General features: G+C 48.1%; 1 protein-coding gene across 1 annotated transcript in view; it reads right to left on the bottom strand.

Moving 5' to 3' along the window:
- Nucleotides 1-27,057, bottom strand: part of LOC141129499 (uncharacterized) — a 92,322-nt gene extending 65,265 nt beyond the window's left edge. Inside the window, exons 1-3 of the mRNA XM_073617572.1 lie at nt 26,928-27,057; nt 22,209-22,532; nt 4,646-4,741 (exon numbers count right to left, since the gene is read on the bottom strand). Coding sequence (XP_073473673.1) covers nt 4,646-4,741; nt 22,209-22,532; nt 26,928-27,054 — 547 coding nt within the window. The 5' untranslated portion in view covers nt 27,055-27,057. The remainder of the gene's footprint in view (nt 1-4,645; nt 4,742-22,208; nt 22,533-26,927) is intronic.
- Between the last annotated feature and the right edge of the window lie 50 nt (nt 27,058-27,107).

Below are 27,107 nucleotides of genomic sequence, written 5' to 3'. Positions count from 1 at the left end.
CCAAAACTCACCAATACCTACTTCACAGAGGCGTACCATGTGACAAATGACACAGCTAAAACCAAGGGAGTCTCGACTCTGGTGAGTAAAGATGCCCCATTCACCCTTAGAGAAAGTCTCATAGACCCAGAGGGTAGATACATATTCCTTAAAGGTACATACTTTGATAGACCCATCACATTAGCGAACGTTTACTTCCCTAATTCAGGCCAGGTTGCCTTCTGCCAAAAAATAGTTCGAGCACTGACAGGGTTCGCAACAGGACTACTCATTTTAGGTGGAGACTTCAATGTACCACTAAATCCAGTAGTTGATTCCTCCTCGGGGAAATCCTGCATTAAGTATAGCGCCCTTAAAAGAATTAAAACACTCCTCAACTCACTACAATTAATAGACACATGGAGATTCCTCCACCCAGATACTAGGGACTTTTCTTGTTTTTCGGCTCCACACAACAGCTACTCATGTATAGACCTACTGTTCATTACTCAAAGGGACCTACCAAATGTAATTGACGCCCAAATAGGAGTTCAAGTACTGTCTGACCACGCACCGATATCCCTGACACTAGACTTAAGCACTCCAGCCTCCAGATCTAATATATGGAGACTCAACCTCTCACTCATAACAGACATAGAATTACTGCCCAAAATAACTGCGACACTGTCTGAATATTTCAGACACAACAGTACCCCTACAATGAACCCCATGACAACATGGCAGGCACACAAATGCTGTATTAGAGGGGAACTAATTAAACTGGGAGCCCAAAGAAAGAAAAAACAGGAACAAGAAATGAATACACTGATAAATAAAATTAATACCCTGGAAAATAGCCATAAAAACATTCCCTATCACTACAATCAGCTAAAGATCTACTTGACGCCGCAAGACATTACAACAAATATTTGAGCACAAATCGAAAAGAATGCTGTTCTTCAAAAAAGCTATATACTATGAGTCAGGTGACAAAACAGGCAGGCTACTATCCAGAGCATTGAAAGAAGCTAACTCAAAAAACCACATAGCAGGAATCAGATCACGAGAAGGGACATTAGCTATAACTACAGAAGCAATAGCGACACAATTCCAACAATTTTACACGGAACTGTACAACTTACCTACACAACATAAAACATCTGACATAAAAACAGACAGAAGGACAACTATACAAGACTACCTTATTAGAAGTGGATTACCCAGATTGGAGGACACAGAGACATCCCTCTTAGAGGAAGAAACACAGAAACAGAAAATGAGTCAGCAATAAAAGATCTCAAACCAGGGAAAAGCCCGGGCCCAGACGGCTTTACCTCAATTTATTATAAAACATTTAGTAATATTCTAACAACCCCCTTACAAAAAGCTTTAAACGCCTTAACTTCCACTTCCCAGGTACCAACCGAATTTCTAGCAGCCCATATCACAGTAGTACCAAAACCAGGAAAAGACCCCATGGAATGCACAAGCTACAGACCCATTTCCTTACTAAATTTAGACCTTAAAATTATGGCGAAAGTATTGGCAAACAGATTAAGATCAATACTACCCTCGCTAATAGGCCCAGAACAGGTGGGCTTTATGCCCAATAGAAAGGCTAGAGACAATGTGATCAAGGCCCTTTTGTTGTCACATGCAGCACACATTGGAGGCTGTGAGGGCCTTCTCCTGTCCACAGACGCAGAGAAGGCCTTCGATAGAGTCATGGAATTTTATGCTAGACACGTGCAAATACGTGGGTCTAGGCCCCCGCATGTTGATGTGGATATCAGCCCTATATGACAAACCGTCAGTTAAGTTGAAAATCAATGGCTCGTTGTCAGAGAGGGTCTTGATCACAAATGGTACGAGACAGGGATGCCCTTTGTCCCCTCTACTATTCATACTCTCCCTAGAACCATTTATTAGAATGATAAATCAAGATAAATCCATTACAGGATTCGAAGTTGCGAATAAAGAACACAAGATCGCGGCATATGCCGACGACCTCCTGTTTTTCTTAACTAAACCACACGTAACAATGCCAAACCTGCTGAAACAATTTACCGAATACGGCTATCTCTCAAATTTTTAAATAAATTACACAAAATCGGAAGCAATGAATATTTCCCTACCTGATGAACTACTGAATAACACCAAAACCAATTGCCCCTTTAGATGGGAAACGCACTCCCTCAAATACTTGGGAATAAACTTAACACCAAGATTAGCATCCCTATATGAGCATAACTTTCCTGCTTTACTACAAGAAATAAAGAAAGACCTAAAAACATGGAACAACAAATTCTTCTCATGGTTCGGGAGGGTGGCGATATTAAAAATGGTTATTCTTCCCAGACTGCTGTATTTACTCAGATCCCTCCCTATCAAAATACCCCAATCTTTCTTTAAGGCTTTACAATCTATACTGTTACAATTCCTCTGGGGACACAAAAAAGCCAGAATCAAATTCCAACTCCTCACTAGACCAAAAGAACAAGGGGGTATGGGCATACCAAATTTCTACAAATATTATCTTGCTTCACACCTCACAAGGGTAATAGATTGGCATTGCCATACAGAATCCAAAGATTGGGTCCTGTTAGAGGCCTCACTGTACCAAACCCCTCTGAAATTCTCCCCTTGGTTAACTTGGAAATCCCACAACAAGCAAATTAGAAAACACCCATTGACAGGTACTACACTACACCTATTTCAGAAAATAGCTAACACTACTGAACTAACATCAGTTCTCAGTTCACTCACTCCAATGATGGATAATCCTGACTTTACACCAGGACTTAAGAATAAGACCCTACAGACCCCAACTGGTATACCACCTCTACTGGCATGGAATTGCATACATAAAGGTAACATTAAGGATTTTGCAACACTCAAGACAGATAATGGCCTTATGGGACTTCCCTTATGGGTATACTTTCAAATACGCAGCTATATAATGAACAAAACAAGAAAACCCACACTCTTCCGGCGATTAACGTAGTTAGAGGAAATTTGCTTACAAGGCACACAGTTCAGCAGAGCGACTTCTATTACTTACACCTTGTTACAAGAGTCTAAAGAAACTACAGAGGACAGATTTAAAGCAGCTTGGTCTACAGCATTACAAGTAGATATCACTGACAAACAATGGAAAGTAGCATGCATCATGTCACACAAATGCTTTGGAAGATTTATCATAACATACCGCTGCTGAAACAAAACTTAGTGAAACGAGCAAAAAAAACAGGATCTGAGTGATTCGATAGCAGAACCTACGCACCAGGGAACCAGCGACCAATCGAACATACGGACTACCGCTGTGTAAGGAAAAACCTTGAGGTAGCATCGGCATTCTGGCATCAAGAAACTGGAACCAGCAAGGTGAAAAAGAACGGAATATCACCGCCCCAGGTAGGTCAGCCAAAAGTGGGATATAAAGCATCTCCTCCAGTTAAGAAGCCACAGGTGCTGGCAATGCATATAGCAATAAAATAGGAAGAAATTCTGGACAGCCGCACTCCAAAAATTGCCTTTTATTCAAAAAAAACAGGATCAAAAATACATGTTTTTGTATTTTCAAACAGTTTATAGTGTGAAACGCGTCAGCTTTCCTGTCCATTCTGCGGTGGCATGTATTTTTGATCCTTCCTATTTTATTAAGGTGAAAAGAACATCGATAAGATGAGTGGGTTGAGGGCAGGTATTTATCTGGTGAGACGACTCCAACAAACTCAGGATGACCTGCGCTCAGCCTTCATATACATTATATTTATTTAAATTATATATATAGTGCCTCTAGTGAGTGTATATACGGTGGTGGAGTCACAGGATTGCCGATTCTCTTCACTTGGTGGAAATGTACATTCGTTTATACGCTGTATGCGTTTATTTCATGGATCTCTGAGAAGTGTATAGGGACGGTGATCTTATAATCCTCATTTTGGAGATTTCTTGTTGGATTAATGAATTGAACATTTCATAGACACTTTTCTGTTGGAATAGGGCATGTATTTGCTCATATTGTGGGTTTTTTGCATTTATAGAATTTTTATTTTCACATTCTTTATTTAGTTTTACATTCTGTACAGAGGGTATGTGGAGTTGCCTAGTGTGCCAGCTGCTGGGGCCTACAGGCGCTCAATTATTGATTTATTTCTTGGTATTATGTGTATCAGTATTGCACATTGAATGACACCACAAAGATGTGTTATGGACCTTCCTCTGCAATGCAGTGGTACCGTGTGTTATAATGTGACCGGATGATTTAGGGGTGTCCTTCAGTACCACCATCAAATGTGACCGTTCAATAAATGGGGCAGTACCGCTACTGCCCTACAACCCCTGTTGTGTGTTCTCCGGGGTTTACAGGGTTCAACAGCTGGTAAGGAGGTGAGAAGAACAATCAAAAAACGCTCCTCAGAGGGTGAGAAGAGTAAACAAGCTCTTGGAGAGATGAGGGTGTCGGCCATTATTGGGGTTCCTCGGCCTTCTACACATTGGAACCTTTGTCTTTAATACAAACCGACTCATTACTCGCTATGACCCCCCCCCCCCCCTCCCCCGACTATTACAAAATGCTGTATCCTGTACCATGGAGACACAGACAGATATAGGAAATTTATACTGAATGTAGGAAGTAAATTTTACATGTCACTGTACTTACAGACAACACAGAGCACTGCTACAGCGATGATGATGATGATGATGGCAGACGGGATTACACCAGCAGGAATGTTCCCTTTATTTGGAATGCTGTACTCTGTAGGACAGAGGGGAAGAGAAGATTGGTGTTAGAACCTCACAGGAAGAGTCAGACATTACTGAGATTAATACAAAGATGGTAAGAAAATCAGGTTGTATGAAGAGCCAATCACAAGGAGGACACAGCCCTCCCTGCAGTACTATAGGTAGAATCATGGAAAGTCTTACACCCACCTCTAGTCTGAGCACTGTGATTGGCAGAGAACAGAGCTGAATGCCCCTCCATGGATCTGAGATAAAGAGTGATTGGATAATGCATTATACATTATTTTTGTGCCCCAAGCACTTACATTTTTGATGCCTCCATTTATTCACCTTCCTGTGTTCCTCCATCTTCCTCCCTGAACCTCCAGTTGTGAGCTCACCTCATGCACAGCAGTAGGGTCCAGTCCATGCACAGTGGGGGATGCCGTGGTCTGTTATTGCACCCATTTGGTGTATGTGGAAACACTGTGGGACTATACTACACATGTGCCAAACAAAACAGCAGCAGCGGCCCCATAATCTGCATGTGTTGGCCAAGTGTGCCCCACTGTGCACACAGTAGACCTACCCCCCTCCCCCCCCCCCCCCACTGTGCACACAGTAGAGCTCCCCCCCCCCCCACTGTGCACACACCAGCAGGACAACACCAGCGTCTCTATTGCACGAAAATGCAGAAAATGTACATCGCGGTGGGAACACAGGTGTGTCTGGGGAGACCCCAGGGAGACACTGGAGAAACAAGGGGGCCCCTACAGGTGGAAACAGCACACTGCAACCTTCATAAGCTGGAAACCCTTCAGAGATCTGGAGACTGGAGGAAATGGTGTAGAAAAGGTGTGCAAATACTCTTATCCTTTGATCTTTACCAGGGGGCTCAACATCACTTTAATCCTGGATCTACTGTGAATGTGACATGCTGGAGCAAACTAGAGAGGATACCTTGGAGAGAAAACGTAGAAACTGGAGGAATGGAAACTGTCCGAGTTGTAAATAACCAACTTTATAGCACAGATGATGTTATGTTATCTAAGCCGGAGTTCCTTGTGACCCCCCCCCAGTCCTTGTGTTGGGGTGTCCCCTGGAGAATTGCCATCCGCGCCTCATTACCCCTTGAGCCAATGTTAACAATTTTGACAATTTTGTAATCCTCTGTTAGTTACCGACATTGTATTCCAAACTGACCGCCGTGCACAACCTTCTGTGTATGAGAGAGGACCCTAGGAGGTAACAGTTGCCTGTATTCCCATCCTGGCTTATATGGACAAGCCACGCCTTGTTGTCCTCTCAAGACCGGGGAAGTCTGGATGCACTGAAATCATAACACAAAACCGGGTGCACCGGCCTAGTGCATTATCCTCACACCATGTCTTTTATTATTAAAAAAGTGGTAAGTAAAATACTCACAAACCAACAGGTGCATCAATGTCATAATACAAGATCATCTTCAAAACCTCGATGTATCTCATCTCATAATAGGACAATAAAATGACAGGCTAATGCTTATTGAGGGAAGTCCCATCCCCCCACAGTTAGAAACACCTCCCAGGGAACACACATAACCCCTTGATCACCCCCTAGTGTTAAAGGGGTTGTATGGGGTTTTTTTTTTTACCTCCACTGTGCAGTTCATTTTGCACAGAGTGGCCCTCGATCCTCCTCTTCTGGGGTCCCTCGGCGGCTGTCTCAGGTCCTCCCCGCAATAGCTAACCTCCCTCTGGGAAGCTCTATCCCGGGGGGTTAGCTTGCGGGCGCGCTCCCTGTCATACACGCTGCATCCATAGACACAGAGTGTATGACTCGGTCCTGCCCCCCCGGCGGGCCGGGTCTTTGGATGCGATTGACAGCAGCACGAACCAATGGCTGCGCTGCTATCAATCTATCCAATGAAGAGCCGAGAAGCCCGGGCAATGATCGTGTGCGGGACTTTCGAGGGCTCAGGTAAGTAAACCGGGGGGCTGAGGGGCCGGTATTTATCAGATGTTTTTTCACCTGAATGCATAGGATGTATTAAGGTGAAAAACATGAACCTTTACAACCCCTTTAACCCCTTCCCTACCAGTGAAATTTATACAGTAATAAGTGGGAATTTTTTTAGCTCTGATCGCTGTATAAAATGTCACTGTTTCCAAAAAAAAGTGTCAAAAGTGTCCGATCTGTCTGCAGCAATGTCGCAGTCCCGCTAAAAATTGCTGATCGCCATTACTAGTATAAAAAAAAAAGCCATAAATCTATCCCCATATTTTGTAGACAACTATAACTTTTGTGCAAACCAATCAATATGCACTTATTGGGGTTTTTTTTACCAAAAATATGTGGAAGAATACGTATCGGCCTAAACTGATCAAGAAATTTGTTTTTTTTTTTAATTTTTGGGGATATTTATTATAGAAAAAAAGTAAAAAAATAGTTTTTTTTTTTTAAATTGGCGGTCTTTTTTTGTTGACAGCTCAAAAAATAAAAAAAACAAAAACTGCAGAGGTGATCAAATACCACCAAAACAAAGCTCTATTTGTAGGGAAAAAAGGATGTCAATTTTGTTTGGGAGCCACGTCGCACGACCGCGCAATTGTCAGTTAAAGCGACAGTGTCGTATCACAAAAAAATGGCCTGGTCATTAAGGGGGCAAATCCTTCCGGTCCTTAAGCACTTAAGGACCGCCTCACGCCGATATACGTCGGCAAGGGCAGGCAAAATCACGTACATCTACGTGATCTGCCTCCCGTGGGTGGGGGTTCCGATCGGACCCCCCCCCCCCGGTGCCCGAGGCGGTCCTCTTTTGTCCCCCGGCGATCGGAGGTGAGGGGAAGGCCATCCGTTCGTGGCCCCCCCCTCGCGATCGCCGCCGGCCAATGAGAACATTCCTTTGCTGCTGTATGCTAAACAGCAGCAAAGGAAATGATGTCATCTCTCCTCGGCTCGGTATTTTCCGTTCCGGCGCAGAGGAGAGAAGACATCAATGTGAGTGAAAACACACACACAGTAGAACATGCCAGGCACACTAAACACCCCTCCCCCCCCCGTCACACTGACACCAAGCAGGTTTTTTTTTTTTCTGATTACTGCATGGTGTCAGTTTGCGACAGTTAGAAGTGGTAGGACAGTTACTGTTAGCCCTCTTTAGGTCTAGGATACCCCCCTAACCCCCCCTAATAAAGTTTTAACCCCTTGATCTCCCCCCGTCACCAGTGTCGCTAAGCGATCATTTTTCTGATCGCTGTATTAGTGTCACTGGTGACGCTAGTTAGGGAGGTAAATATTTAGGTTCGTCGTCAGCGTTTTATAGTGACAGGGACCCCCATATACTACCTAATAAAGGTTTTAACCCCTTGATTGCCCCCTAATTAACCCTTTCACCACTGATCACCGTATAAGTGTTACGGGTGACGCTGGTTAGTTCGTTCATTTTTTATAGTGTCAGGGCACCCGCCGTTTATTACCGAATAAAGGTTTAGCCCCCTGATCGCCCGGCGGTGATATGCGTCGCCCCAGGCAGCGTCAGATTAGTGCCAGTACCGCTAACACCCACGCACGCAGCATAAACCTCCCTAAGACCCTTTCACACTGGGGCGGTTTGCAGGCGGTATTGCGCTAAAAATATCGCCTGCAAACCGCCCCTAAACAGCCTCCGCTGTTTGTTCAGTGTGAAAGCCCGAGGGCTTTCACACTGAAGCGGTGCGCAGGCAGGACGGTAAAAAAAGTCCTGCAAAGCGCTTTTTTGGAGCGGTGAAGGAGCGGTGTATTCAATGGGACAGCGCGGCTATACCGCGGCAATACTGCGGCTATAGCCGCGCTGTACGAGGGATTTTAACCCTTTTTCGGCCGCCAGCAGGGGTTAAAACCGCACCGCTAGCGGCCGAATACCGCTGCAAGAACGACGGTACAGCAGCGCTAAAAATAGCGCTGTTGTACCGCCGACGCCCCCACCGCCCCAGTGTGAAAGGGGCCTGAGTGTTAAAGTATCTGAACAGATCAATATCTGATCTGATCAGATCTATACTAGCGTCCCCAACAGTTTAGGGTTCCCAAAAACGCAGTGTTAGCGGGATCAGCCCAGATACCTGCTAGCACCTACGTTTTGCCCCTCTGCCCGGCCCAGCCCACCCAAGTGCAATATCCAGGTGGCACAAACCCCCCCAAATGACCCCATTTTGGAAAGTAGACACCCCAAGCTATTTGCTGAGAGGTATAGTGAGTATTTTGCAGACCTCACTTTTTGTCACAAAGTTTTGAAAATTGAAGAAAGAAAAAAAAAAATGTTGGCCACCTGGGCATTCCATGGCCTCCGAAACTGTGATAGGCAGTGAAGAGTGAAATCAAAAATTTACGCCCCTTAGAAATCCTGAAGGCAGTGCTTGGTTTTCGGGGTCCCGTACGCGGCTAGGCTCCCAAAAAGTCTCACACATGTGGTATCCCCGTACTCAGGAGAAGCAGCTGAATGTATTTTGGGGTGCAATTCCACATATGCCCATGGCCTGTGTGAGCAATATATCATTTAGCGACAACTTTTTGTAAATATTTTTTTTTTTTTTGTCATTATTCAATCACTTGGTTAAAAAAAAAAAATATTCAATGGGCTCAACATGCCTCTCAGCAATTTCCTTGGGGTGTCTACTTTCCAAAATGGGGTCATTTGGGGGGGTTTTGTACTGCCCTGCCATTTTAGCACCTCAAGAAATGACATAGGCAGTCATAAACTAAAAGCTGTGTAAATTCCAGAAAATGTACCCTAGTTTGTAGGCGCTATAACTTTTGCGCAAACCAATAAATATACATTTATTGACATTTTTTTTACCAAAGACATGTGGCCGAATACATTTTGGCCTAAATGTATGACTAAAATTTAGTTTATTGGATTTTTTTTATAACAAAAAGTAGAAAATATCATTTTTTTTCAAAATTTTCGGTCTTTTTCCATTTATAGCGCAAAAAATAAAAACGGCAGAGGTGATCAAATACCATCAAAAGAAAGCTCTATTTGTGGGAAGAAAAGGACGCAAATTTCGTTTGGGTACAGCATTGCATGACTGCGCAATTAGCAGTTAAAGCGATGCAGTGCCGAATTGTAAAAAGTGCTCTGGTCCTTAGGCAGCATAATGGTCCGGGGCTAAAGTGGTTAACTACTTCAAAACCAGGCACTTATACACCTTCCTGCCCAGACCAATTTTCAGCTTTCAGAGCTGTCGCAGTTTGAATGACAATTGTGCAGTCATACAACTCTTTACCCAAACTAAATTTTTATAACTTTGTTCCGATAAACAGAGCTTTCTTTTGCTGGTATTTGATCACCTCTGCGGTTTTTATTGTTTCCTAAACAAATAAAAAAATACCGAAAATTTTGAAAAATAAAAAAAGTTTTGTTTCTGTTAAAATTTTTTGTAAGTTTTCTCTTTCGCTGATGGGCACTGATAAGGCGGCACTGATGAGGTGGCAGCAACGAGCGGGCACCGACGATGAGCATTGATAGGCGGCACTGATGGGCACTCATGGGTGGCACTGATGGGCACTGAAAGGCTGCAAAGATGGGTTCTTATGGGTGGCACTGCTGGGCACTACTGATATGAGGCACTGATAGGCATCCCTGGTGGCACTGGCAATGGTAGGCATTGTGACTGGGCACTGATTGGCAGCTGCCTGGGCATAGATTAGTATTTCCCTGGGGGTCTAGGGGGCATACCTGGTGGTCCAGTGTGGATGGCCATCCTGGGTGGGATCCGAGGGGGGGAAGTGGAAAGATCAGGGAGGTTTTTTTACAGCTTAGAAAGGGGCAGGTTGGACAGCACAAGTACTGTGCTGTTTAACCACTTCACGCAAATCGCCGTAGCCCTACGTCGGTATTTTGATGCCAAGTACCGTTGCAATGGCAACAGATAGCTGCCATAACCCCGGTATTTTCAGCAATGACGTGCATTTCGCTTTGATAATGTCAGGCAGGAGGTTGTGGCATAGTTTGGAGATAGCCAGCACAAGATCAGTCACGGATTCAGGAATACCACGTAGCTGTATATTATTATGGCGATTTCTGTTATCTAAGTCTTCAACCTGAGCCCGTAGATAAGAGAAGTTGTCTGCCATCATTTCATAATCCTTCCTGAGGTCATTATGTGCCAAGGACAGTTCATTGTGTTTTGTTTCTAATATGTCGGTGCGGCCGCCCAGGGCTGCAATTTCCTGAGAAAGGGAGTTAGTGGATTTGTGTAGCTCAATTTGTATTTTATCTACCCGTTTATCATAAATTGCTGGCAAACTTGCATCTAGGTCTGCTTTGGAATGAGGAGGAATAGAATACTCACTGTCCCTCTTCGCTGCGGTGTACTACTGCTGGAGGCCGCTGGTGACTTGGCGCTATTTTGGTTCATCATTGCTGTCTCCTTGGCGCGGAGTAAGAAGTTTGTTAGCGAGTGTCTGGTGCGGCTACTATGCACCTTTTTGCCTGAGGGCATGCAGGGGGGTGTCCCACAGGGGTGCTTGCGTTGATCAGGGGAATTTATCAGCAGATAGCCCTAGGAATCTCACTTGGTTGTCCGGGTCCGGCACAGCTGTTCACAAATACGTCCGCCGCGCATGCGCCCCCGCTTTTTTCCCTAATAAATGAAGTAATCATTTAAAAACTGCATTTTTTATTTACTGTGGTTATCTTTGTGGAACATTAAAATTTGTTTGATCTGAATAATTTAAAGTGACAAATATGCAAAAATAAATAAATAAATCAGGAGGGGGCAAATATTTTTTCACAGCCGTGTACATAAATTTACCAGGAGACTGCCAGCGAAAGTAGGATTTTTTTTTGTTACCGTAAAATCCCTTTTTCCCAAAAGCGTCTTTTAGGACAGAACCTGAGAGATCGTGACTCCTCCATCAGGAAACACCTTCTCCAGATCTTTAACCACTTCCCTACCCGCCGCCTATAGTAATATGACGTGCACAGATGGGATCTCCCATCCTGGGTGGACATCATATGACGGCCTCGGGTTCCGGCCACCTAGGGCGCACGCCCGCCGCGTTGCTCGGGTCCCGGTGCGTGTGCCCGGCGGCCGCGATGTCGGCCGGGCACCCGCGATTGCCCGTTAACCAGGCCGGACCGTGGATCTGTGTGTGTAAACATACAGATCCACAGCCTGTCAGCTCAGAGGAGACCGATCATGTGTTCCCAGTACACAGGAACACTGATTGGTCTCCTCCCCTTGTGCGTCCCCTCCCCCTACAGTTAGAAGCATTCCCTAGGAAACATATTTAACCCCTCCCCGCCCCCGAGTGGTTAACCCCTTCACTGCCTGTCACATTTACACAGTAATCAATGCAATTTTATAGCATTGATCGCTGTATAAATGTGAATGGTCCCAAAAATGTGTCAAAAGTGTCCGATGTGTCCGCCATAATGTCGCAGTCACGAAAAAAAATTGCGATCGCCGCTATTAGTAAAAAAAATAAATAATTTTTTTTTTAAAAATGCCATAAATCTATCCCGTATTTTGTAGATGCTATAACTTTTGCGCAAACCAATCAATATACGCTTATTGCGATTATTTTTACCAAAAATATGTAGAAGAATATCGGCCTAAACTGAGGAAAAAATTATTATTTTTTTTTTAAAATTGGGATATTTATTATAGCAAAAAGTAAAAAATATTGTGTTTTTTTCAAAATTGTCGCTCTTCTTTTTTTATAGCGCAAAAAATAAAAACCGCAGAGGCGATCAAATACCACCAAAAGAAAGCTCTATTTGTGGGGAAAAAAATGACAATTTTGTTTGGGTACAACGTCGCACGACCGCGCAATTGTCGCTTAAAGTGCGACAGTGCTGAAAACTAAAAATTGGTTTGGGAAGGAAGGGGGTGAAAAGGCCCGGTATTGAACCGGTTAAAAGGGAGGCACCTCCCTACCACACCTCAGCCTTTGGAAGAAGCATCTCTCAGATATCTCTCTTAAAACTGTGTTTCTTATCGCCATTACTTTGGCACGCTTAACGCTCTGTCAATTAAGGAACCTTACTTGTCAGTCTTTACAGGCAGAGTTTTACAGAGGACAGACCCAAAGTTCTTACCTAAGGTAGCTTCAATAAATAATCGTTCACAAGACATTGTGCTACCAACCCTTTGTGCAAACCCATCAGGGGAGAAAGAAACTATTTTTCATATGTTGGATGTCAAAAGGACTTTGTTAGGTTACCTAGAAATAACAAAGGAAATTAGGTGTAGATTCATTATTTGTTCTTTTTTCGGACAACAAAAAAGGTTGCCAGGTTTCTAGAGCTGCACGATTAATCGTATATAAGATCGCTATTTCGATTCACACCCCCCCCCCCCCCGCGCGCGATCTGCAAGCAGGATTAGCTCAATTTTCCAGATCTCCCAGTCGGAAACACGGAACCAGCATGGAACACAAATGGCGCCGATATCGGAACTATCTATCGTCAGCAACCGGAACTGACGTCAGTCAGCATAGAGCCGGCCTGGACTGCACAAGCGCAATCAACACGCTGCTCGCTCCCAATGCTCGGGGCTGGTTATTTAACACAGCAGGGGCGGATACTTTTCTCAAAGGGGCAGATGTATTTATGGTTATAAAGACAGCAAAGGGCGGATGCTTTTCTCAAAGGGGCGGATGTATGGTTAACTATACATCCGCCCCTTTGAGAAAAGCATACGCCCCTTGCTGTATTAAATGAAAAACCAGCCCTGAGCTTCGGGAGCGAGTGGCGTGTTGATTGCGCATGCGCCGTCTACAGCTGATTTTTCTCTTTTAAATTTAACCATTTTAAAGAATCATGAGAGAATCGTGATCTGTATTCTAAGCAAAAGAATCGCGATTCTCATTTTTCCCCAGAATCGTGCAGCTCTACAGGCTTCTAAAGTTTCTTTAGCCAGATGGCTGAAATGATCTATTTTTGAGGCATACTCACATGCAGGTTGATCCCCGCCAGCAGGAATTTGTGCACACTCAAAAAGATTTGCAAGGCGGTAACGTGGGCAAGCTTACGCACGTTCCTGCGACATTACAGGCTGGACCTCACATCTACCAGCGATTAGGTATTTGTCAGGAAGGTCCTGCAGGCTGCTGTCCCACCCTAAGGGGGTAAGTCTCCGTTATCCTCTCAGGTGCTGTCCTGAAAGATGCCTTGGGAAAATTCAAGTTAGACTTACCGGTAACTTGTTTTCCAGAAGTCTTTCAGGACAGCAACGACCCACCCTATTAGTTTGATGTACTACAATGTGACTAACGTATGTGTTTATGTGTTCCAGCTGGGGTCGGAGGTTCTCTTCTACAACTGAGGTGTGGTAGGGAGGTGCCTCCCTTTAAAGATCTGGAGGAAAAAGGTGTTCCTGTGGTTCGGTGGAAGGAGTCACCATCTCTCAGGTGCTGTCCTGAAAGACTTCTGGAAAACAAGTTACCGGTAAGTCTGACCTGAATTTTCAGAGTTCATTGGACGGACACAGCTCTTCTAAATCCTGACCATTGGGTTTATAGCACCACCTACAGGAGTAGGACACTAGGTAGAAAAAGCTCAGCACCACCTATGGACGCTAGTATAAACCCCCTCTGCTACAGGCAGTTCAGTTTGTAACAAAGCAGTACAAGAAAAAGAGAACCACAAGAGGAGGAGGGTGCTGTGTCCATCAATGAACTCAGAGAAAGGCATTTTAGGGCGAGTAAACTAATATCCCGTTTTCTCTTGAGATCATTGACACAGATTTTTTTTATTTATTTTTTAATCTTGACCGTAGAGATGTCCCAATGCAGTGTCTCAATGAGGAAAAAAAAAAAAACAAACAAACAAACACACACACACACACAAATTAAAAAAAGACAGACCATGTAACCACTGAAAAAACACACCCCAAAAAGGGAAACAAGGAAACCTCAAACAGTGGCTTTCCAAACATTGCAGCAAAAACAAGCATCCGAGGATGCATCAACCTTTGTAAAACCTTGGTACAGGTATTTACAGACAACCAGGGAGCCACCTTACAAACTTGAGACATAGGCACCAGATGTCGGAATGTCAAGTAGGCACTACTGGTAGAGTGTGCCGCATCAGAGTTGGGAAGAGCCCGACCCCTGATTACACAAGCCAGAACAACCGTCTGCCTGATGCCATGAAAACTGATGGCAGGAGGAGGCTGCCAGGTCTATTAGTGGGGTGTCTGCAATCACAAGCAGAAAATCCAACCTCAAGAAGGAAGCTGTAGCGAGACACACAAAACTGCCCAGACCACAACCAAGGAATACAGCACAACCTCCTCAGGATGCAAAGGGCGGGGGCACAAAAAAGATAGGACAATGTCCTCGTACAGGTGAAAACAGTCACAACCTTTAGCAGGAAAAAGGGGCAAGGACAGAGCACGACCTTACCCCTGAACAGAACCAGGTAAGACGACGTACAGGAAAAAGGTGGCTAACCAGTAGGGATGAGCCGAACACCCCCCTGTTCGGTTCGCACCAGAACATGCGAACAGGAAAAAAGTTAGCTCGAACACGCGAACACCGTTAAAGTCTATGGGACACAAACATGAATAATCAAAAGTGCTCATTTTAAAGGCTTATATGCAAGTTATTGTCATAAAAAGTGTTTGGGGACCCGGGTCCTGCCCCAGGGGACATGGATCAATGCAAAAAAAAGTTTTAAAAAACGGCCGTTTTTTCAGGAGCAGTGATTTTAATAATGCTTAAAGTCAAACAATAAAAGTGTAATATCTCTTTAAATTTCGTACCTGGGGGTGTCTATAGTATGCCTGTAAAGGGGCGCATGTTTCCTGTGTTTAGAACAGTCTGACAGCAAAATGACATTTCGAAGGAAAAAAAACATTTAAAACTACGCACGGCTATTGCATTGCCGACAATACACATAGAAGTTCATTGATAAAAACGGCATGGGAATTCAACACAGGGAAACCCCGAACCAAAATTAAAAAAAAAAAAAAAAAAAGATGTGGGAGTCCCCCTAAATTCCATACCAGGCCCTTCAGGTCTGGTATGGATTTTAAGGGGAACCCCGCGCCAAAAAAAAAAAAAAAAACGGCGTGGGGTCCCCCCAAAAATCCATACCAGACCCTTATCCGAGCACGCAACCTGGCAGGCCGCAGGAAAAGAGGGGGGGGGACGAGAGTGCGGCCCCCCCTCCTGAACCGTACCAGGCCACATGCCCTTAACATTGGGAGGGTGCATTGGGGTAGCCCCCCAAAACACCTTGTCCCCATGTTGATGAGGACAAGGGCCTCATCCCCACAACCCTGGCCGGTGGTTGTGGGGGTCTGCGGGCGGGGGGGCTTATCGGAATCTGGAAGCCCCTTTAACAAGGGGACCCCCAGATCCCACCCCCCCCTGTGTGAAATGGTAAGGGGGTACTTACCCCTACCATTTCACTAAAAAAACTGTCAAAAATTTTAAAAATTACAAGAGTTTTTGACAATTCCTTTATTTAAATGCTTCTTCTTTCTTCTATCTTCCTTCATCTTCTTCTGGTTCTTCCTCCAGTGTTCTCATCCAGCATCTCCTCCACGGCGTCTTCTATCTTCTCCTCGGGCCGCTCCGCACCCATGGCATGGGGGGAGTCTCCCGCTCTTCTCTTCATCTTCTTCTTTATCCTCTTCTCTTCTTCCTTCTTCTCTTCTTCATTTTCTTCTCCGGGCCGCTCCGCACCCATGTTGGCAAGGAGGGAGGCTCCCGCTGTGTGACGGCATCTCCTCGTCTGACGGTTCTTAAATAACGGGGGCGGGGCCACCCGGTGACCCCGCCCCCCTCTAACGCACGGTGACTTGACGGGACTTCCCTGTGACGTCACGGGGAATGCCACAGGGAAGTCCCGTCATGTCCCGTGCATCAGAGGGGGGCGGGGTCACCGGGAGCCTCCCCCCATGCCATGGGTGGGGAGCGGCCCGAGGAGAAGAAGATAGAAGACGCCGCGGAGGAGATGCTGGACGAGAACGCCGGAGGAAGAACCAGAAGAGCCAGAAGAACCAGAAGAAGAAGATGAAGGAAGATAGAAGAAAGAAGAAGCATTTAAATAAAGGAATTGTCAAAAACTGTCTCTTGTCATTTTTAACATTTTTGACAGTTTTTTAGTGAAATGGTAGGGGTAAGTACCCCCTTACCATTTCACACGGGGGGGGGGGGGCGGGATCTGGGGGTCCCCTTGTTAAAGGGGGCTTCCAGATTCCGATAAGCCCCCCGCCCGCAGACCCCCACAACCACCGGCCAGGGTTGTGGGGATGAGGCCCTTGTCCTCATCAACATGGGGACAAGGTGTTTTGGGGGACTACCCCAAAGCACCCTCCTAATGTTGAGGGCATGTGGCCTGGTACGGTTCAGGAGGGGGGGCCACACTCTCGTTCCCCCCCTCTTTTCCTGCGGCCTGCCAGGTTGCGTGCTCGGATAAGGGTCTGGTATGGATTTTTGGGGGGACCCCACGCCGTTTTTTTTTTTTGGCGCGGGGTTCCCCTTAAAATCCATACCAGACCTGAAGGGCCTGGTATGGAATTTAGGGGGACTCCCACGTCATTTTTTTTTTTTTTTAATTTTGGTTCGGGGTTTCCCTGTGGGGAATCCCCATGCCGTTTTATATCAATGAACTTCTATGTGTATTGTCGGCAATGCAATAGCCGCGGGTAGTTTTAAATGTTTTAAATGTTTTTTTTTTTCCTGCTGTCAGACTGTTCTAAACACGGGAAACATGCGCCCCTTTACAGGCATACTATAGACACCCCCCAGGTACGAAATTTAAAGGGATATTACGCTTTTATTGTTTGACTTTAAGCATTATAAAAATCACTGCTCCTGAAAAAACGGACGTTTTTAAAACTTTTTTTTGCATTGATCCATGTCCCCTGGGGCAGGACCCAGGTCCCCAAACACTTTTTATGACAATAACTTGCATATATAAGCCTTTAAAATTAGCACTTTTGATTTCTCCCATAGACTTTTAAAGGGTGTTCTGTGGCATTCGAATTTGCCGCAAACACCCCAAATTGTTCGCTGTTCGGCGAACTTGCGAACAGCCAATGTTCGAGTCGAACGAGAGTTTGACTCGAACTCGAAGCTCATCCCTACTAACCAGCATCCATGCAATTAAAGAAGGACTTCCCGGGCCAACAGCAAGGAGACCGAAGCCACCAGACCAAAGATGCCCTGGCCCCCTGGTCTAGCCAAATCCAATTGTCCAGGACTATTCTTGGTGCATACTCTTTGCAGGACTTTGGATGGGTCCTGAAGCTGAAGAAGTCCACTTTGCCTCCGACAGGTGGAGGAGTTTCTGGGTCTGATCCTTAACCATGCACAGTCCAAAGTGTTCCTCCCACTGTGGACAAGCTCTAGAAGCTTTGGTCAGCAATTTTAGCTACTGCTGTTGCACAGGTGGGCTTCCCTGCTATCCTCTGTCTCATGGTGTCTGCCTTTGAGGTGATCCCATGTGCAGAACTATTAGAGGAGTGTGACAGGAGGGCCCGTGGAATCCAGAATCCCTTGGAAGGGTTGGGAAACCTTTTGTTTCAGCTCTCCATGCACCTCCTATGTCTAAGTGACCCTGTGTCCATTGGGTGACTAAGAAAATATGTCTTGGATTACTTAAAATGGGACAGTAATATTTATCCAAAATATATATATCATAACAAAGTTCCAACTGCTTTAGTGACTGTAGTGCCCACAGAGGAGAATATCTGTGACTTCTGTGCTCCCCTTTTGGCTCCCCACTCACCGGCTCCCAATACCCCTGCAGGGGTGACAGACACTAAAGATTCCAATGCCGTCCTCTTGGTTGGTATCCCGTGGTTGCTGAAAATATGGTATCCTCTGTCCCAGGATTCCCAGGTCAATCCTCCATATCACCTTACACCACGTCCAAGAAGGGGAATCGCCAGAGAAATCCAGATATGATGGACTCCCTTGTCAGCGACAGGGAGTCACTCGAGCGGGTTGCCTCTCAGGGCCAGTGAACGGGCATCACAGCTCTGCGAACCTTCTGGGTCAAACTCTGCGCGGATCTCCCGGGGTCGCCAGGTGGGTCCTCCCAAAGGATGGCCAAGGTGCGGATCAGAGGGAACAATGCGTCACGTACAAAGGCTGGAGTGAAGGCTGGTTGAATCTCTCAGTAAGTATGTGGAGAAAAATAAACAAGCTCCACATAGTGTAGATGAGCAAAAATAGGATTTTTATTGCTAAAAACGCCAGGTAACAATAAAATGTGATCACAGAGTATAAAATCGAAAATGGGCAACAAGGAGGATGCTGGAAGCGCCCGAAGCTTTTCGATCAATGGATCGTCTACTGGGGCACCCACCTGGCGACCCCGGGAAATCCGCGCAGAGTTTGACCCAGAAGGTTCGCAGAGCTGTGATGCCCGTTCACTGGCCCTGAGAGGCAACCCGCTCGAGTGACTCCCTGTCGCTGACAAGGGAGTCCATCATATCTGGATTTCTCTGGCGATTCCCCTTCTTGGACGTGGTGTAAGGTGATATGGAGGATTGACCTGGGAATCCTGGGACAGAGGATACCATATTTTCAGCAACCACGGGACACCATCCAAGAGGACGGCATTGGAATCTTTAGTGTCTGTCACCCCTGCAGGGGTATTGGGAGCCGGTGAGTGGGGAGCCAAAAGGGGGAGCACAGAAGTCACGGATATTCTCCTCTGTGGGCACTACAGTCACTAAAGCAGTTGGAACTTTGTTATGATATATATATTTTCCCAAGGACGCATCACACACATAAACAGGGCTCTGAACCAGCTAGTCTGCCAGACCAAGGGTACCTGCTTCTTACTTAGACCCTGGAGTGGGATCTTAGCCCATTCAGCAAGGAATACAAGGGCCAAAACTGGGCACAAAGCCGAGCGGGCAATAGTAAACATGGTACAGGGGACTGCTCCTGCCTGCAGGATCTGTAAAGGAAGGGCACTCCTCCATGGGCATCATGGTTGTCATATACAAACTAGATCTGAGAGGAGCCAGTATGAGGGCGCGGACCACTACTATAGAAGGTCTCCTCGAATGGGTAACGCACCAATAAAAGATTAGGGACTAGTAAAAACCACTTTGTACAGTGCCAAGCCACATAACAGCTTGTGAATACCAGGGAACCCTCCAGGTTAAACAAACTGACCCCGTACACTAAGAGAGGGACAAGAACAGCAGATATCAGGCGTGACAGCAGAAGAGTCTGCCCAACAAGCAAGAACACTGGGCCACAACAGCTCAGCTACAGAACGCATGCGGCAGCAGAAAACAAAAAGGGGGGAGTGCCCCATGGCAAAAAGGCATGCACAGGGCGTCAGTCCAGCCCCACACACCATGGTACTACCCAGCAGGATAGGGGCACTGGCCAACCCATACCTGCACACAGCCCAGGAATAATACAGCACGAGTGGTAGAACCCACAGTAAGAAAAAAAAAAATAATAATAATAAAAAAAGGGGGAAGGAGAGGGGTGGTTGCCCTAGGTTACAACAGACAATGTAATAGTCCCCCAGCACCTACCCATGTTAAGAGAGAGAAGGAGCAATCTGGGATTAGATCCTGCGACTTGCAGGTAACACACATTCTGCCAGGTAGTACTGCAGATGACTGAGCCACCTCTTAGGTCTCTCATGGCCCCGCTCAACTGGACAAGAGTGCCAGGCCACAACAAATCAGCCACCCAGCGCTGGTGTTTATGCGAGATGTAAAGGAGAAGCAGGAAAGGGCGATTGCCCTCAGTAAACATGGCGGGTGAATCTGCATACACGAGCAGCTGCCCATCCCACCTCTGCCCCCAACAGAGCAAAGACGCTGGCTGCAGTATATCCGCCCACCACATAGGCAGAAGTGATGGCAGAAAAGGGTAAATGCCCACTACCAGAATTTTGGGTTCAAAGCCCGCCACCAGTGATAGAGAAAAAAAAAAATAAAATAAAAAATTATATATTTTTTTTTTTCACCAATTTTTTTCTTTATATTTATTTTTTTAACAATTTCTTTTGCATACTGTGACCAGAGCAACACAGTGTTACCATATTAATATTGCATTACTCAACTCAGGGGAGGAGATCAGGATTTTTTTTTACACATTACGATGGTTTAGAAGAGTGAATATCACTTGTTATAAACAACCATTTTAGTGAATGAACTCGATGAATTCAGGGTTTACTATTGTGATTTGCTGATTGTCCACAGCTAATCACATGGAACAGATGGGCCGTAATTGGCCATGTCTATATCATGTGATCACTGACCAATCACAGGGATCAACACGATGTGGAAGGCATCCATTATGGTCATGTGATTTGCTGTGACTGGTACCGGCAGCGAGCCGCTACACTGATCCGGTGCACACAGTGGATGACAGGTGGCGCACATGAGGCACATTCTGGGGAGGACGTTGTATAATGTCCACCAGAACAAGAGGTCTCCAGTCTGCCCATCATCTGACTAAGGATGAGCTCAGGCGTGTTCACACAGCCCACGTGTAGAGCCCGTCATTAGCACTGCGCTGATCACAGGCAGTGAGACATTTCCTGATCTCTGCAGCCGCACAATGTCTCACTGCCTGTGATTAGCGTGGTGCCGACTTCCTGGCGGGCTCTACATGTGGGCTATGCGAACACGCCGGAGCTCATCCTTACATGTGACTAGAGGCCGGACGGGACCCGGTTACACACACACCTGGTTTAGGTCCGTCAGTTTTGGTGCTTTTAGAGAAAATAAAATCCTGTGCATCCAGGATCCAAATTTAGAAACTAAATGTGGCTAAACTCCGGTAAACATTATTTTTATGTTATTTCTGAGTAAAGCCTCGTACACACGATCGGATTTTCCAACGGGAATTGTGTGACAGACTGTTGGCCTAAAACCCGACCGTTTGCACGCTCCATCGGACAATTGTTGTCAGATTTTCCGCAGACAAATGTCGGATGGCAGGCTTTAAAATTTACCGTGGACAACGGTCTGTTGGCAGATTTTACAATCGTGTGTACACAAGTCCGTCAGACAAAAGTACAAAGTCCAAACCCACATGCTGGGAATCAATGCTCACCAAACACGACATTAGCAGAAGGTGCCCAAAGGGTGGCACTAAAGAGCTGAAAAACCACGTAGTACGTCACTATGTTCGTGTTTGTTGGCCGACAATTGTGTGCCGTGTGTATGAGAGACAAAATCCAGGCAAACGTTCTTCAGACAAAAGTTCAATGATTTGTCTGCGGAAAATCCGATCGTGTGTACGAGGCTTTAGCCTAGCCGGTATTTGTTAGTGGCGGCGTTTGTTTTCTATTCTGGAATCACGGGACAACCTCAATGTTTATAAACAATGTTATTTTGTATTTCTCAATCTCCTGTCTGACCAATGTTTATAAACACTGTGCTATACAGTCCATGTTTTACATTATCAGCTTCTACACCTGTTGTACAGTCAGAAATTTCAAGCAAGTAAAGGGGACAGCAGAAGAGGGGCAGAAGGACGGGAGACACTAAACACACCATGTGTACTTTTATGATGATTTTGTTGAACACACTTACCATATCCATCTATTACAGTGAGCGTTATCTCAGTTTTATGAACAGCATTATTCTTCAGCAACACCTCTGCCGTGTAGAACCCGGAGTCATTTATAGTCAGATTTCTTATAGTCAGAGCTCTATTGGTTTCATTGATAGTGAATCTGTTTCTAGGCAGATCAAATGTAATCTCTACCAGGGGATTCAGCTCCATTTCCACCATTATGGTTTTATTTATCCGCCAGATTATCTCTTTGATTTCTCTGATATATTGCGGCACCAAAGTGACATCATTTCCCACCGACGATGTTATATGTCCCACCAATACTATTTGTTGTTGTTGAGCTGCAGAGAAAGGAGTGGAAGGAGTTAAATAGTGAACACAACACGAGGGGGGGGGGGGGGGGGGGGGGAATGGGCACTTATATATCAGGATCATATACAGGGGACCCTGCCAGCATTGCAGCACCGGGGTCCTGAGCTCAGTGTGTATGAGACACATGGGACCCCTATACTCCCCCCAGGTCCCCAGTAGTAGGACCCCTATACTCACCCCTGGCCCCCAGTAGAAGGGCCCCTATACTCACCCCTGGCCCCCAGTAGAAGGGCCCCTATACTCACCCCAGGCCCCCAGTAGAAGGGCCCCTATACTCACCCCTGGCCCCCAGTAGAAGGGCCCCTATACTCACCCCTGGCCCCCAGTAGAAGGGCCCCTATACTCACCCCTGGCCCCCAGTAGAAGGGCCCCTATACTCACCCTAGGCCCCCAGTAGAAGGGCCCCTATACTCACCCCTGGCCCCCAGTAGAAGGGCCCCTATACTCACCCCTGGCCCCCAGTAGAAGGGCCCCTATACTCACCCCTGGCCCCCAGTAGAAGGGCCCCTATACTCACCCCTGGCCCCCAGTAGAAGGGCCCCTATACTCACCCCTGGCCCCCAGTAGAAGGGCCCCTATACTCACCCCTGGCCCCCAGTAGAAGGGCCCCTATACTCACCCCTGGCCCCCAGTAGAAGGGCCCCTATACTCACCCCTGGCCCCCAGTAGAAGGGCCCCTATACTCACCCCTGGCCCCCAGTAGAAGGGCCCCTATACTCACCCCTGGCCCCCAGTAGAAGGGCCCCTATACTCACACCTGGTCCCCGTAGAAGGGCCCCTAAACTCACCCCTGGTCCCCGGTAGAAGGGCCCCTATACTCACCCCTGGTCCCCGGTAGAAGGGCCCCTATACTCACCCCTGGCCCCCAGTAGAAGGGCCCCTATACTCACCCCTGGCCCCCAGAAGAAGGGCCCCTATACTCACCCCTGGCCCCCAGTAGAAGGGCCCCTATACTCACCCCTGGCCCCCAGTAGAAGGACCCCTATACTCACCCCTGGCCCCCCAGTAGAAGGGCCCCTATACTCACCCCTGGCCCCCAGAAGAAGGGCCCCTATACTCACCCCTGGCCCCCAGAAGAAGGGCCCCTATACTCACCCTGGTCCCCGGTAGAAGGGCCCCTATACTCACCCCTGGTCCCCAGTAGAAGGGCCCCTATACTCACCCCTGGTCCCCAGTAGAAGGGCCCCTATACTCACCCCTGGCCCCCAGAAGAAGGGCCCCTATACTCACCCCTGGTCCCCGGTAGAAGGGCCCCTATACTCACCCCTGGTCCCCAGTAGAAGGGCCCCTATACTCACCCCTGGCCCCCAGAAGAAGGGCCCCTATACTCACCCCTGGCCCCCAGAAGAAGGGCCCCTATACTCACCCCTGGTCCCAAGTAGAAGGGCCCCTATACTCACCCCTGGTCCCCGGTAGAAGGGCCCCTATACTTACCCCTGGCCCCAGGTAGAAGGGCCCCTATACTCACCCCTGGTCCCCAGTAGAAGGGCCCCTATACTCACCCCTGGTCCCCAGTAGAAGGGCCCCTATACTCACCCCTGGCCCCCAGTAGAAGGGTCCCTATACTCACCCCTGGTCCCCTGTAGAAGGGCCCCCTATACTCACCCCTGGTCCCCAGTAGAAGGGTCCCTATACTTACCCCTGGTCCCCGGTAGAAGGGCCCCTATACTCACCCCTGGTCCCCTGTAGAAGGGCCCTATACTCACCCCTGGTCCCCAGTAGAAGGGCCCCTATACTTACCCCTGGCCCCCAGTAGAAGGGCCCCTATACTTACCCCTGGTCCCCAGTAGAAGGGCCCCTATACTCACCCCTGGTCCCCAGTAGAAGGGCCCCTATACTCACCCCTGGTCCCCAGTAGAAGGGCCCCTATACTTACCCCTGGTCCCCGGTAGAAGGGTCCCTATACTTACCCCTGGCCCTCAGTAGAAGGGCCCCTATACTCACCCCTGGCCCTCAGTAGAAGGGCCCCTATACTCACCCCTGGTTTCCAGTAGAAGGGCCCCTATACTCACCCCTGGTTTCCAGTAGAAGGGCCCCTATACTCACCCCTGGTCTCCAGTAGAAGGGCCCCTATACTCACCCCTGGTCTCCAGTAGAAGGGCCCCTATACTCACCCCTGGTCCCCAGTAGAAGGGCCCCTATACTCACCCCTGGTCTCCAGTAGAAGGGCCCCTATACTCACCCCCTGGTCTCCAGTAGAAGGGCCCCTATACTCACCCCTGGTCCCCAGTAGAAGGGCCCCTATACTTACCCCTGGTCCCCAGTAGAAGGGCCCCTATACTCACCCCCTGGTCTCCAGTAGAAGGGCCCCTATACTTACCCCTGGTCCCCAGTAGAAGGGCCCCTATACTCACCCCTGGTCCCCAGTAGAAGGGCCCCTATACTCACCCCTGGTCCCCAGTAGAAGGGCCCCTATACTCACCCCTGGTCCCCAGTAGAAGGGCCCCTATACTCACCCCTGGCCCTCAGTAGAAGGGCCCCTATACTCACCCCTGGTCTCCAGTAGAAGGGCCCCTATACTCACCCCTGGTCTCCAGTAGAAGGGCCCCCTATACTCACCCCTGGTCTCCAGTAGAAGGGCCCCTATACTTACCCCTGGTCTCCAGTAGAAGGGCCCCTATACTCACCCCTGGTCTCCAGTAGAAGGGTCCCTATACTCACCCCTGGTCCCCAGTAGAAGAGCCCCTATACTTACCCCTGGTCCCCGGTAGAAGGGTCCCTATACTCACCCCTGGTCTCCAGTAGAAGGGCCCCTATACTCACCCCTGGTCTCCAGTAGAAGGGTCCCTATACTCACCCCTGGTCCCCAGTAGAAGAGCCCCTATACTTACCCCTGGTCCCCGGTAGAAGGGTCCCTATACTTACCCCTGGCCCTCAGTAGAAGGGCCCCTATACTCACCCCTGGCCCTCAGTAGAAGGGCCCCTATACTCACCCCTGGCCCTCAGTAGAAGGGCCCCTATACTCACCCCTGGCCCTCAGTAGAAGGGCCCCTATACTCACCCCTGGTCTCCAGTAGAAGGGCCCCTATACTTACCCCTGGTCCCCAGTAGAAGAGCCCCTATACTTACCCCTGGTCCCTGGTAGAAGGGTCCCTATACTTACCCCTGGCCCTCAGTAGAAGGGCCCCTATACTCACCCCTGGTCTCCAGTAGAAGGGCCCCTATACTCACCCCTGGTCTCCAGTAGAAGGGCCCCTATACTCACCCCTGGTCCCCAGTAGAAGGGCCCCTATACTCACCCCTGGTCCCCAGAAGAAGGGCCCCTATACTCACCCCCTGGTCCCCCAGTAGAAGGGCCCCTATACTCACCCCTGGTCCCCAGAAGAAGGGCCCCTATACTCACCCCTGGTCCCCAGTAGAAGGGCCCCTATACTCACCCCTGGTCCCCAGTAGAAGGGCCCCTATACTCACCCCTGGTCCCCCGGTAGAAGGGCCCCTATACTCACCCCTGGTCCCCCAGTAGAAGGGCCCCTATACTCACCCCTGGTCCCCAGTAGAGGGGCCCCTATACTCACCCCTGGTCTCCAGTAGAAGGGCCCCTATACTCACCCCTGGTCTCCAGTAGAAGGGTCCCTATACTCACCCCTGGTCTCCAGTAGAAGGGCCCCTATACTCACCCCTGGTCCCCAGTAGAGGGGCCCCTATACTCACCCCTGGTCCCCAGTAGAAGGGCCCCTATACTCACCCCTGGTCCCCAGTAGAAGGGCCCCTATACTCACCCCTGGTCTCCAGTAGAAGGTCCCTATACTCACCCCTGGTCCCCAGTAGAAGGGCCCCTATACTCACCCCTGGTCTCCAGTAGAAGGGCCCCTATACTCACCCCTGGTCCCCAGTAGAAGGGTCCCTATACTCACCCCTGGTCCCCAGTAGAAGGGCCCTATACTCACCCCTGGTCCCCGGTAGAAGGGCCCCTATACTCACCCCCTGGTCCCCGGTAGAAGGGCCCCTATACTCACCCCTGGTCCCCAGTAGAAGGCCCCTATACTCACCCCTGGTCTCCAGTAGAAGGGTCCCTATACTCACCCCTGGTCTCCAGTAGAAGGGCCCCTATACTCACCCCTGGTCCCCAGTAGAAGGGCCCCTATACTCACCCCTGGTCCCCAGTAGAAGGGTCCCTATACTCACCCCTGGTCTCCAGTAGAAGGGCCCCTATACTCACCCCTGGTCCCCAGTAGAAGGGTCCCTATACTCACCCCTGGTCTCCAGTAGAAGGGTCCCCTATACTCACCCCTGGTCTCCAGTAGAAGGGCCCCTATACTCACCCCTGGTCCCCAATAGAAGGGCCCCTGTACTCACCCCTGGCCCCCAGTAGAAGGGTCCCTATACTCACCCCTGGTCTCCAGTAGAAGGGCCCCTATACTCACCCCTGGTCCCCAGTAGAAGGGCCCCCAGCACGGTCAGGACGATCAGTCCGCTGTATTCTCTCCGGTTCTCCATCATTACCGCACCCAACACAATACAGGAAGGGGCGGGGCCAGCGGAGAATAACATCACATGGAAAGTGAAAGTAAGTAAGGGACTTCCGGTGTGTGCAGCCAGAGAAT

The sequence above is a fragment of the Aquarana catesbeiana genome, linkage group LG02, assembly GCF_042186555.1.
Source record: "Aquarana catesbeiana isolate 2022-GZ linkage group LG02, ASM4218655v1, whole genome shotgun sequence".
NCBI lineage: Eukaryota > Metazoa > Chordata > Amphibia > Anura > Ranidae > Aquarana > Aquarana catesbeiana.
Note: the sequence above shows the minus strand (reverse complement) of the source record. Positions and strands in the feature narration are given on the sequence as shown.